This window comes from Somniosus microcephalus, chromosome 31 (genome assembly GCF_052327205.1).
Source record: "Somniosus microcephalus isolate GS21.2 chromosome 31, FLI_Smic_1.0, whole genome shotgun sequence".
In the NCBI taxonomy this organism is placed as follows: domain Eukaryota; kingdom Metazoa; phylum Chordata; class Chondrichthyes; order Squaliformes; family Somniosidae; genus Somniosus; species Somniosus microcephalus.
Genome location: NC_141017.1, coordinates 12815741 through 12829387, shown reverse-complemented (window position 1 = coordinate 12829387; position 13647 = coordinate 12815741). Strand labels below are relative to the sequence as shown.

Sequence of the window (13647 nt, the reverse complement as noted above, 5' to 3'; positions counted from 1 at the left end):
ATATTTAGAATGCCCTGAATTGCTTGCTAATGGGTGATGAAAACTGGCACAAGGTTAATCAAGATCTTGAGATTAATGTAGTTAGAAATATATAAAAATGGCAGAATTGTAAAGAGAGGTTGGGAGAAGGGAGATACCTGGCGTTGATCTCTCCCGACTGTAATCTTCTGTGGCAAAGCATCCTTTGTATTCTCGGTGTTGGCCGTGAGAATGTAACATTTAACGTGTAATAAACGGCAAGCGTTTGACTCCGTTTCCAAAATCTCATTCTTGGCATATAGGCAACATTGAATTACAAAATTTACATTCCTAACAGGTTAAAATTATGAGGACAGGTTGCAGAAATTAGCTTGCATTCCCTTAAGTTTCGATGGCTGAGGGATGATCTAATCGAAGTGTATAAAATGTGAAAAGGGATTTGATGGGCTCGAATCAGAGAAGCTATTTCCTCTGGTGGGGGCACAATCTTAAAATTAGAGTCAGGCCATTTAGGAGTGAAATCGGGAAGCACTTTTTCCACACAAAGGGTGGTGGACATCCTGGAACTTGCTCCTCCAAAAGGCTGTGGGACAATTGAAACTTTCAAGACTGAGCTGGATAGACTTTTGCTGGGTAAAGGTATCAAGGAGTATGGATCAAAGGCAGGTAAATGGAGTTGCGGTACAGATCAGCTGTGATCTAATAGAATGGCAGAACCTGCTCAAGGGGCTGAATGGCCTGCTCCTGTAACTATCTTCCCAAGTAGCCCAAAGAGACATGCAGGAGGACGCACCAACACCACCACAAGTGTCACGCAGATGGCACAATTTGCACTGCTGATTTAGAACGCAAACTCTCCCGATACAAACTCTACATATTAAACTAGACACCCAGAGAAGATCTCTATATTAAAACATCTGGTTCTAGCAATATCAAAACATATGACACAATCATGCCGAAATGAGCAACATATAACATTCTTACAGGGCTCGACAGGGTAGATGCAGGATGTTTCCCCCGGCTGGGGAGTCTAGAACCAGGGGTCACAGTCTCAGAATAAGGGGTTGGCCATTTAGGACTGAGAGGAGGAGAAATTTCTTCACTCAGAGGGCGGTGAATCTTTGGAATTCTCTACCCCAGAGGGCTGTGGAGGCTCAGTCGTTGAGTATATTCAAGATAGAGATCGATAGATTTTGGGATATTAAGGGAATCAAGGGATATGGGGATAGTGCAGGAAAGTGGAGATGAGGTAGAAGATCAGCCATGATCTTATTGAATGGCGGAGCAGGCTCGAAGGGCCGAGTGGCCTACTCCTGCTCCTATTTCTTACCTTCTTATCTGTAAATATGAACGTGAAACCATCAGGCATTTCAATGCAAACTGGTACTCTGCACCTGCTGCACTTTTATAAATTGGTTTTAAAAAGCGTGGGGCAAGGGAGATTGGGCCACTTCCCCATTATCTTTCAAGATTCAAATTATTTGCCTTCATTAAAATCTGGTGCAACATTTTATTATTTAAAACATCAGAAGACAGCAGCGATCGAAACTTCGTCGTACAAGACATGAACAAACCACACGAACCACAAACACTTCTTCCTCTGGTGCTTCCAAGGGCGGGACTGCAATCAGCAATGGCAAATCAACTGCGAATCTTGTTAATTTGTACAGTACAGTGAGAGAGAGCGCAAACTGCGAATCTCGTTAATTTGTACAGTAGTGAGAGAGAGAGCGCGTGAGAGAGAATTGTAGAGACCATCAAATGGGGCCTTTCATCAGAATAGTTATTAGGCAAGGGCTTGGGAATAGAAAGAACGTCCCTTGTCCCTTTACAACAGAGGGGTTCCAATCTTCAGCCCCGGAGCCCTGGCAACACTGCCTTCGAAGCCGAGGGAACTCAGTATTCGCGCTTCCACTTCTCCTGTTTGAATTTCACGGGTGGGTTAACATCAGCAAGCAATGCGAGTTAATGGGAGTACTGTACTGATTTAAACTTTATTATATCGGGTCCCGACACTCCACGATACAACCCAGTAAGACCTTGCTTTGCAAAACTGAACAAGGAGAGTGAAGTTAAATGACTGTACTTTCATAGGTACAGCTAACTGTTTTGGTGATCTGCTACGCACAAACTGCAGGGAAGCCTCGGAGCAACAGAAAATGTCTTGAGCATTGTGCAAACTAATCTGCCGGTTCAAATGACGTTCATGAACAAGAGGGAAGTCACCTGAACCGTGGCGTTAGATGACTAACAATGCAGCTACTCCCTCCTAGTCTCTCATGTTACACAAGCTACCCGATTCTCTGGAACACGCAGTGAAATAAATGCCAGGATCCGCAGTTTCAATCACGAGCTACCGTACCCACTTCAGTGCAAAAATCGGGATATTGATCACGCGAGCCAATCAGAAAGAAAAAGGTAAAGAGAAATGGCAGTGTTGAGTGTGTACACTTTGCACAGAGCAGCAGCAGGCTGTGGTTTCTCAGGCACTGCAGCAACGCACAGTTGAGGTAATGTTGACAAGCCACCTGAGCTGAATCTAATAGTCATCACGGCCTCTTAACGGGCTACTGACTTGATGCAGACAGTGTTCATCACTCGTGACAAAACTCCCTCTGTAATAAAACCAGTCAGCAGTGGTATTACCACCTGCAATGAAGTCATTGCTTTGGAACAGTTGCATACTTCACACACACACACACTGCACTGTGGAAAAAGGCAAAACTCCCAGATTGAATTGGCGGATGCACTACCCAGCCACGGCGACTAGTCCTATATCTAGGAAAGCTCCAGGATCAATACCAGCTCGGCATTAAATTAGCTAATCTCTACCAGGAGACCAACACCAAGTTCTGCACATTAAACTTAGGGGGGACAGGGGGTGAAAATCAGCCAGAGCCCTCGGTCCGAATCGCCAGCCAGCTTTCTGTTAGAAAGGCTTGGCTCGGGTATAAAGCCTTCCGATGTTCACCGTCCACTTCCTCTGGTTACACAGCAGCACAGCCAAGAGGCATTTCGAGCCACTACAGGAAAGAAAGCAGGTGACCCGATATGCTATAAAGGCAACTCACTTAAATAGTTTGGTGCAGGATAAAGCTCGGACATCCTGGTTTTTCATAGCCAACAGTTGGGGAATTTAAAAGCAGAAGTTGAGAGTAATCTTGCAACCTTTCACTCCTTCCTGCTCTCTGTCCTGGGTATTGACTGCAGCTCTACATGCCTCTAGTCTCTCTCTGGTGCTGTTCCCTCTGCAAACTTGCCTTTAGTTATAAGCAACAGAATAGATATCCTTAGATTTTTTTATATCTGCAATGCACCCGGAAACATCAACAAGGAAATGGTGAGTCCTTGGTGTCTACTTGGAGCCCAACTGTGTCCAAGTGGGAACCAAGGACTCAAATGAACGTCCACAATTTGAATAAGAGCAGGGAATTCTCTCGGATTCCTGGACAACATTTATCACTCAACTAACGCCAGCACAATCAGGTTAACTGGTCATTAATTTGCAGTTTGAGGGATCTTGCTGTGTGCAAAAGTTCTGCTGGGTTTGTTGACATAACAGACTTCATTTCAAAAGTAATTAATTGCTAGGAAAGTGCTTGGAAATAGTCCAAGGATGTGAAAGGCTCTGTATAAATGCATTTCTTTCACCTGGGTCCTGTTACCCAATGCTGAGCGTCACCAGACAGTGACACACAACACTGAGTAATGCCCACCAAGGAAGTGACAGTCACTACGCTATACTGAAATGCCAGCGACAATCCTGCTCACGTTCTTTTAACAAATTATTGCTGTCATGCCTAAAGTTACAGCCTTCTCATTAACCAACCTCATCTCCACTTTCCTGGCTCGACACCATCCAGGCCAAAGCAGCCATCTTGATTGGCACCCCATCCACCACCTTAAACATTCACTCCCTCCACCACCGGCGTACCGTGGCTGCAGTGTGTACCATCTACAAGATGCACTGCAGCAACTCGCCAAGGCTTCTTCGGCAGCACCTCCCAAACCCGCGACCTCTTCCACCTAGAAGGACAAGGGCAGCAGGCGCATGGGAACACCACCAGCTCCAAGTTCCCCTCCAAGTCACACACCATCCTGACTTGGAAGTATATCGTCGATCCTTCATCGTCGCTGGGTCAAAATCCTGGAACTCCCTCCCTAACAGCACTATGGGAGTACCTTCACCACACGGACTGCAGCGGTTCAAGGCGGCTCACCACCACCTTCTCAAGGGCAACTAGGGATGGGCAATAAATGCTGGCCTTGCCAGCGACACCCACATCCCATAAAAACGAATTTTAAAAAACTCAATTCTGGGCCATTTTCATCCGAACAATGAAACTGGACAGAGCTCTTTTCCTGGAGACAGAAGAAAGGGAATGGCATTCTTTTGAAACCAGAGATGAATTATCACAAAGACTCTGGCTGCAGCTACCTGGTCAGAGGGTGTACTCTGTGGAGTAAAGAGGGTCAAACACTAGCAGATGCCACTAGTGATGCAGTAAAGTGAGCAATAAATGAAAAGTGTGCAAATCCTGCTCCTTTTTGTAAATAACAGACTGACAAGATCACAAGATAGATGTGGGAAGCCATTCGGTCCATCTACGCTCAATATAGAATGCATTCTACTCCACAGCACATTCTTCCCTCCCTATCACTTAAGAACATAAGAAATAGGAGCAGGAGTCGGCCATTCAGCCCCTCGAGCCTGCTCCGCCATTCAGTAAGATCATGGCTGATCATCTACCTCATCTCCACTTTCTTGCACGATCCCTATACCCCTTGATTCCCTTAATATTCAAGAATCTATCGATCTCTGTCTTGAATATACTCAATGACGGAGCCTCCACAGCCCTCTGGGGCAGAGAATTCTAAAGATTCACCACCCTCTGAGTGAAGAAATTTCTCCTCCTCTCAGTCCTAAATGGCCGACCCCTTATCCTGAGACTGTGACCCCTGGTTCTAGACTCCCCAGCCAGGGGAAACATCCTCCCTGCATCTACCCTGTCAAGCCCTGTAAGAATTTTGTATGTTTCAATGAGATCACCTCTCATTCTTCTAAACTCTAGAGAATATAGGCCTAGTCTACTCAATCTCTCCTCATAGGACAATCCCCCCATCCCAGGAACCAGTCTGGTGAACCTTCGTTGCACTCCCTCTATGGCAAGTATATCCTTCCTTAGGTAAGGAGACCAAAACTGTACACAATACTCCAGGTGTGGTCTCACCAGGGCCCTATATAATTGCAGTAAGACGTCTTATACTTAAGACCTCTTATACTCAAATCCTCTTGTAATAAAGGCCAACATACCATTTGCTTTCCTAATTGTTGCTGTACCTGCATGTTAACTTTCAGTGATTCGTGTACAAGGACACCCAGGTCCCTCTGAACACCAACATTTCCCAATCTCTCACCATTTAAAAAATACTCTGCTTTTCTATTTTTCCTACCAAAGTGGATAACTTCACATTTCTCCACATTATATTCCATTTGCCATGTTCTTGCCCACTCACTTAGCCTGTCTACACCCCCTTGAAGCCTCCTTGCATCCCCCTCACAACTTAAATTCCGACCCAGCTTTGTATCATCAGCAAACTTAGATATATTACATTTAGTTCCCGCATCCAAATCATTGTAGATTGTGAATAGCTGAGGCCCAAGCATTGATCCTTGCGGTACCCCACGAGTTACAGCCTGCCAACCCAAAAATGACCCATTTATTTCTACTGTTTTCTGTCCGTTAACCAATCCTCAATCCATGCTAGTATATTACAGGAAACTTTCTGGTATCCGGCACCGACGGGACCGAGCTGGTGCCGTACCATCAAAACTGCCGTAGAAACCAGCGCTAATGTTAAACAAACCCTGTAACAGCTTCAAAACAGTCGGCCGCAGCTTAAAAGCGTCTCTGTACCTAAGCAACAGCTTCGGCTAGATTTTGCAGAGCCTGACTGGAAAAAAAAAGCAACGAGAAGTAAAAAAACTTATAGGAAACGGCTCCTGAATTTTGCTGGTAGATAGAGCTTTCCGGACATTTAACCTCCGGTTAAACGAAAGTTTCCTGTACCCCCAATCCCATGAGCCCTAATTTTGTTTAATAACCTCTTGTGTGACACCTTATCGAATGCCTTCTGAAAATCCAAATACACCACTGGTTCCCCCTTATCTATTCTGCTAGTTACCACCTCAAAAAACTCTTAACAGATTCGTCAAACATGATTTCCCCTTCATAAATTCATGTTGGATTATAAGCCTCTTCCTTTGATCGAATACTATCTTAACTTCTCGTTAGCCACGGTGGAGCACTTTTCCTGTGGGGTTTTTGTGCCTTAAAGGAATGTATATTTGATGTAAATTATGTATTAATTCTTTAAATGCTAGCAATTGCTTGTCTATCATCATACCTTTTACTGTAGTTTCCCAATCTACCTTAGCCAACTCGCCCCTCATACCTACGTAGTTTGTTTTGTTTAGATTTAAGACCCTAGTTTTGGATTTAACAATCACTTTCAAACAATATAAAATTCTATCATATTATGGTCACTCTTCCCTAAAGGCTCCTTTACTACAAGGTTATTAATTAACCCTTTCTCATTGCACAATACTAGATCTAAAATAGCCTGTTCCCTAGTTGGTTCCTCAACATATTGATCTAGAAAACTATCTTGTATACATTCCATGAATTCGTCCTCCACACTATTACTGCAAATCTGGTTTGCCCAGTCTATATGTAGATTAAAGTCCCCCATGATTACTGTATTACCCTCGTTACATGCACCTCTAATTTCCTGATTTATACTCTGCCCTACATTACAACTACTATTTGGGGGCCTATAAACAACTCCCACCAATGTTTTCTGCCCCTTGCTGTTGCTTAGCTCCACCCAAACTGATTCTACTTCTTGATTTTCGGTGCTAAGATCCTTTCTCTCTACTGTCTTTATCTCATCCTTTATCAGGGCCCCTCCTCCTTTTCCATTTTGCCTATCTCTTCTAAAAGTTAAGTATCCTGGAATATTTAGTTCCCAACCTTGGCCACTTTGCAACCACGTCTCCGTTATGGCTATTAGATCAAACCTGTTCATTTCTATCTGCGCTATTAATTCATCTATTTTGTTGCAAATGCTTCACGCATTCAGATGTGGTGCCTTTAGCTTTGACTTATTTCTATTTTTCCCTGATGTCACCTTAGTCATTGATGCCCTATTACCCGCTGCTTTTAAATTTACTCTTTCCTGAATCCTCCCAACCACCCTTCATTAGTTTAAAGCCCTGTCTACTGCCCTAGTTCTTCGGTTCGCCAGGACACTGGTTCCAGCCCGGTTTAAGTGGAGCCCATCCCAACGGAACAGCTCCCTCTTTCCCCAGTACTGGTGCCAGTGCCCCATGAACTGAAACCCCTTCCTCCCACACCACTCTGAGCCACACATTTTAACCTCTAATCTGTTTGTCCCTATGTCAATTTGCACGTGGCTCAGGTAACAATCCAGAGATTACCACCTTTGAGGCTCTGCTTTTTAATTTGGATCCTAGCTCCTCAAACTCCCTCAGCAGAACCTCATTCCTAGTTCTACCTAGGTCGTTGGTTCATACGTGGACCACGACAACTGGACTCCCCCCCCCCCCAAAAGTTCTTCTCCAGCCATGAGGAGATGTCTTTAACCCTGGCAGGCAACATAACCTTCGGATCTCTGTCACGGCTGCAGAGAACAGTATTTATCCCCCTGACTATACTGTCCCCTACCACAACTACATTCCCTTTCACTCCTCCCATTTGAATGGCCTGCACCATGGTGCCATGGTCAGCTTGCTCATCCATCCTGCAGGCTTTTCCCTCATCCACACAGGCCGCAAGAACCTCATACCTGTTGGACAAGGGCAAAGGCTGAGGCTCCTCCAGCACTGCACCTGGGGTCCCCTTACCTGCCTGAGTTGCAGTCACACCCTCCTGTCCCTGACCACTAACTAGACCTGTACCACTATCTAACCTAAGGGGTGTGACCGCCTCCTGGATCAAAGTGTCCAGGTAACTCTCCCCATCCCTGATGCCCCGCAATGTCTGCACCTCAGACTCCAGCTCAAAAACTCTGAGCTGAAGTTCCTCAAGATGCAGGCACTTACTGCAAACGTGGTTGTCCGGGATCACAATGCTCTCCACAAACTCCCACATGCTGCTGTTGCGGCACACCACCTGCACTGCCCTCCCTATATGACCGTGTTTGATTTAGTTAAATGTAATTACATTTGTAATTAGGTAACTTAGTTGACAGTGCAGCTCCTTGACTACTTACTTGATCTAGATTAAGTTAAGGTACTGAAATTAAATATCTATCTGTAATACAAAGCACTACAAGTAGTGTAGGCAAAAAGCAGCAACTCCTTCCCCTTTTTTTCCCAAATTCCCAAATAAAACACTGTTCAAGTCCACTCTGTTTAATGCCGCTCTATGCAGACTGCTTGTTCAGACTGTGCAGACTGTTCACATCTCTTGAATTAATCCAAAGTTTTTTTTTTTAAATCTTCGCTACTCTACCTGAAAACACCCAAGCGCTGATCATTCTTTCTGTGACAACTGGCCTAAACGTCCCTTTCAATCATTTTAACCTAAGCCCACTTGTTCTGGAATCCTGGCAAACCTTTAAATAATGCTGCCGATTAACCCTATCTCAGCTATTTCCCATCTTGTATCCTTCTATAAAGAATCCTCGCAGTCGCCACCTTTCAAGGCTAAAGAGGCAGTTTTCCCAGTCTTCCCTAATACCTAGTTCAAAAAAATTACTTGTAATTCATCGTTTGAATCTTTTATAAAGGAAAAACATGAGCATGGAAAATGAAGAGGCCATTCAACCCTTCCGTGGACCCTTTACAATTTGCTCAATTATGCACTCTACCCAACTCAAATCTGAAGGAAAGGGCTGTCAATTGATGTCAGGGGAACTGAAAGAAAATTCACAATAACCACTTGTACAGTCACTTGTATGAAACCCTGACCTGTTGCTTTCTACAATGCTTCCACTGTCTGGCAACACAGGATTTTATGTGGAAGTTGACCCTCTCAATCTACACTTAACCGTTAGAACCTTCAATCCTGTTCTTAACCATATGTTTATACAGCTCTTGTCAAAGGAATAAATGAACACAGGACTAACAAAGTCTGTTCCACGTATCCACTAATTTATGTGCGGGAGTGACTCGATCCCTCGTCTGACTTGAGGCTTACTCATTTTACAAATGTAGCTTTATACCTATTGCAGCAGCAATAAATTCCTGACATCTACATTGCTCAACACCGTAGACCTGGATTGCATGCCCCCCTCAGTCACCTTTTCCCCAATTAACAGAATTTCAGTTCAGTTCGCTCTGAAGCTAGAGCCTGAATTCCCAGAATCACTCTTCCCTGAACCACAATAACCTCTTGACTTATAATCACACTATCTTCAAAGGCATCACAGTACTTGAATAGCCATGCTCAGTAACAGCTCAATACTGACTGAATACTTTGACTTTGTGGCAAATCATGGAAAGAATGGGCTTCAATGAGCGATTAGTTAAATAGTGTACGGGAGGGAACTAACTGCAGATAAATGGGCAACTTCCTCAGGTACAAAGAGCTTATACTGAAAGGAGAGGCTGCAAATTACCACAGGGGAAGCAAAAATGTTGGTGCAATAAATAGAAACAGTAATTAGGATAAATTTAAACTAGATTTGCAGAGGAAGGGTGACTTCAGTGACTAGAGATGAACCAAGTTCGAAGAAAATTTTGGAATCCCAGAAATTTGTGAGTAGACAGGGCAATGGGCAAGACCCAAGAGGGTATCAATATCTTGTAAGGACCAAAATAGCTGATTTAGTAATTGACTTAATCAAATGCCTTTTGAAAATCCAAGCAAACTGTAATTCTCAACTGCTAATTTCATTACTTTCTCAAAGAATTCTAGCTTGAACAGGACTTAATGCTTCTAAACTCAAACTGACTCCTCCACTTTAGATGTGCACTGGCTGTGTGCTGCAATATATTTGAGTTTAGACTAATGATCTATAAGTTTCAGATCCCTACCATATACCTTTAAAAAAAAAAATCAAGTCCACGTTTACTATCCTCTGCGGCAGTTACATAGAAAATACAGCACAGAAACAGGCCATTCAGTCCAGCTGGTCTATGCCAGTGTTTATGCACCACACGCGCCTCTGCCCACCCTACTTCTAACCCCATCAGCATAGCCTTCTATTCCTTTCTCCCTCCTCTATTTATTTGCCTTCCCCTTAAATGCATCTATGCTATTCGTCTCAATCACTACAAGTTCCGCATTCTAATCAAGCAATGTCCCATATATTTCCTACAATTATAAACCAGAGTCTTGCCCGAATGCCTGCCCCACTCCCCAAAGATACTAGGATGAATTTCATTCAGATGCTCTATAGACACAAAAGTAAATTTGCTCAATGCATGCGGTTTCTTAAAATCGATCTGTCCCAACTTCCTCAGTCAACTCAAATCTCTAATTTTTACAATTTTCGTTGAACAAATTAACACATCTGCCATTTCTTGATTTCCCCCAATATATTTCCACATACTTAGTTTGTAACACTCCAGCTATCTGTTACATTATGTATTACCTGTTATCCGTGTCACCTACATTAGACCAGATACTTCCTGGAACAACACTTCCCTCAACACAGTAGCCATTCAGGGGTTTAAAGTGACGGCTTCTTTCGATCATTGCCACTGTCGATTTGGCCGGTAGGATCAGTCTGGGGGTGACCCAGCTTGCCAATTTTCAATGTGACCATCACCTCTTCGCCTTCGCCCCCCCAACAAATAGGACAAGACTGAGACCCAGAAACGTGGAGAGCCATGGGACTGGGACCCAAGTGTTTCTGTTGGGATGCCACACAGCAAAGCCCCTCCAATGGGACATTCTGAGGTGAACTAGCCCCCGTTATCATACCACCAAAGGCAACTTTGAAGATTTGTAAATAAAAATTAGAAAAGCTAATAGGGAGATAATTTTTTTCATAAAATGTCAAAAAGAGAGATTTTTCCCCAAAAAATAAACAAATTAAACAATTTGGGGATTTAATGAGGGTAGAACAGTTTTTGTAAAGTGCTTTAAATGTTGAGAGTTTGCTTTAAAACGCCCAGTGGCTGGGCTAAGCTGCTCACTCAGGTGGGAGCTCCAGACTCACCTGGGGCCGACTCCCTCGCCCAGGTGCGCTTTCCTCATTCAGTAACACGGCACAGAGCAGCGCGGCCCGCACACACAGGCCCTTTCCCCCCCATTCCCAACAAAATCTGCCCCGTGCCCACTCGCCAACCGCGGTGTCTTTTACCTGAAGGAACTCCTTGGACGATTTTCTCCCCACACCCAGCCACCAACCGACGCAGTCGGAACTTGCTCCGAGCTCTCGCCGAGTCTCGTTGGCTCTTCGGCTCTTTCCGGAAACCCGACCCTCTCCCTCTCCCTTCGGGTTTGTCCGGCTCTTTCCGGAAACCCGACCCTCTCCCTCTCCCTCTCCCTTCGGGTTTGTCCGGCTCTTTCCGGAAACCCGACCGTCTCCCTCTCCCAAACAATAATTAGCTCAGCCACCAGAAAGGGATTCCGTTCCTGACGGTTATTCGGATGCTGCCGCGAACCGCTTTCCTTCGACGACGCACCCGCATCTGCGGCTCCACGCGCCTAACGACATCGCCGAAACACACCGCCCATGCGCAGTGGCGGCGGTCCGGTCTCCACGGCCCCAGTTCGTACCTTAGGGGGCGGCCTTTTTGCGCACGCGCAACGGCGGCGCACTACAATGACCGGCGGGCCTTGCGGCTGACGCGCATGCACCGCGGACAAACGCCCCATGCTCCTTCGCGCGGTGGGCGGGAAAGGCTGAAAAAATAAAATGGCCGACGACGAACACATCAAGAAGAGGTAAACAGACGCTGCATACCTCGGGCAGGGCGCGACATGGGGGGGGGGAGGTAGTGAGCGGTGTGGTGAGGCGAGGCGGCGCTGGCATGTAGCCGCGCTGTTTTTTGCTCAGGGAGTCCCTTCCTTCCGAGTTCGGGTGGCTTACTGACTGCCGCTGGCTGGGAAGACCCTGAGGGTCGTTCTGTCATCAGACTGTTAACAGGCGGTTGTAAGGCTGTTAGTTGATGCCTCAGCGCACATAGAAGATAGGAGCAGGAGTCGGCCATTCGGCCCCTCGAGCCTGCTCCCCATTCAATGCGAGCATAGCTGATCATCCAAACTCAGTACCCTGTCCCTGCTTTTTCCCCCTACCCCTTGATCCCTTTAGCCTTAAGAACTATATCTAACTCCTTGAATATATTTAATGAATTGGCCTCAACTGCCTTCTGTGGTAGAGAATTCCACAGGTTCACCACTCTGGGTGAAGAAATTCCTCCTCATCTCTGTCCTAAATGGCTTACCCCTTATCTTTAGACTGTGACCCCTGGTTCTGGACTCCCTGACCATCGGGAACATCCTTCCTGCATCTAGTCTGTCTAGTCCTGTTAGAATTTTATAAGTTTCAATGAGATCCCCTCTCATTCTTCTAAACTCCAGCGAGTATAAGCCCAATCGACCCAATCTCTCCTCATACGTCATTCCTGCCATCCCAGGTATCAGTCTGGTGAATCTTCGCTGCACTCCCTCCATGGCCAGAACATTCTTCCTCTGATAAGACACCCGCTCCAGAGACTTGAGCCCATAAATCTAGGCTGGCACTCCCAGTGCAGTGCTGAGGGGAGTGCTGCACCGTTGGAGGTGCTGTTTTTCGGATCAGATGTCAAACTGAAATGTCTGCCCTCTCAGATGGATGTAAAAGGTCCCATGGGCACTACTGGAAGCAGAGCAAGGGCGTTCTCCCCGGGTTCCTGGTGAACATTCCTCCCTGAAGCAACATCGCCAACTTGTCATTTGTATCAGTTGGGATGTTGCTGTGCCTAAATTGACTGATGTTTTTTTTTCCTCTACATCATAACAGCAGCTGCATTTCAAAAATGCTTCAGAGGCTGCAAAAGTTTTGGGACTTCCTGAGGAATTGAAAGACGCTATTGTAAATGCAAGTTCTTTCATGTCTGTCATGCAGGGTTGCTGCGTGGCAGGATGAAGATTGCCGGGGGAGGGGGGGACCGTTATTGTGGTTTTCGTCCTGAACTTTTTTCCTCCTTTCACTGCTGAGGAAAATTGATCAGTAATGAATCATAAGACACAGAAGTAAGTGGGGAAACTTGGCTTCTATTTTATTAAACAATATTTTGGCATTACGTGTACATTTTAGAAATTCTTTGGCAGCCCAGTTAAATAAACTAGGGCGTATCAAAATGTTTCACAGCCAGTGAACTACTTTTGAAATGCAGTCACTGTTTTGTAAGCAAATAAAGCTAACGTTCCCTCCCTCCCCCAATCTCCTAAGTGCCAGTATTTTGATCGTAATATTTTCCACAAAGGACATGATACTGACTTTGGGAGTAGGTGAGCTGTCGGGAATGCTGATAAGATAATTGCCTCAAGTCTCAAATGGAGTTTGACATTAAAATTCTAGTCTTCGTGACTGTTGGAGCTAGAATATTCCCTGTTGATGTAGACCTTGATTCAATGCTTCAGGATTTTAGCATGTGACACCTGAGAATTTGGCCTCAAATGTTTCTGAATTTAAATATTTTTCAAA

General features: G+C 45.2%; 2 protein-coding genes across 7 annotated transcripts in view; one reads left to right on the top strand and one right to left on the bottom strand.

Annotated features, from left to right (window-relative positions):
- The window catches only part of mvb12a (multivesicular body subunit 12A), a 38182-nt gene extending 26431 nt beyond the window's left edge, over nucleotides 1-11751 (bottom strand). Inside the window, exon 1 of one of the 6 annotated variants that reach the window (XM_085971534.1) lies at nucleotides 11317-11751. The gene's annotated coding sequence lies outside the window, so the exon portion shown is untranslated. Of the gene's footprint in view, nucleotides 1-11172; nucleotides 11274-11316 lie in introns of those variants that run through there. The other 5 variants (XM_085971530.1, XM_085971529.1, XM_085971533.1 and 2 more) reach the window with 5 other exon arrangements.
- Nucleotides 11752-11809: 58 nt separating this feature from the next.
- Nucleotides 11810-13647, top strand: part of dsn1 (DSN1 component of MIS12 kinetochore complex) — a 43485-nt gene continuing 41647 nt past the window's right edge. Inside the window, exon 1 of the mRNA XM_085971527.1 lies at nucleotides 11810-11903. Within this exon, the coding sequence (XP_085827653.1) occupies nucleotides 11875-11903 (29 nt within the window). The 5' untranslated portion in view covers nucleotides 11810-11874. The remainder of the gene's footprint in view (nucleotides 11904-13647) is intronic.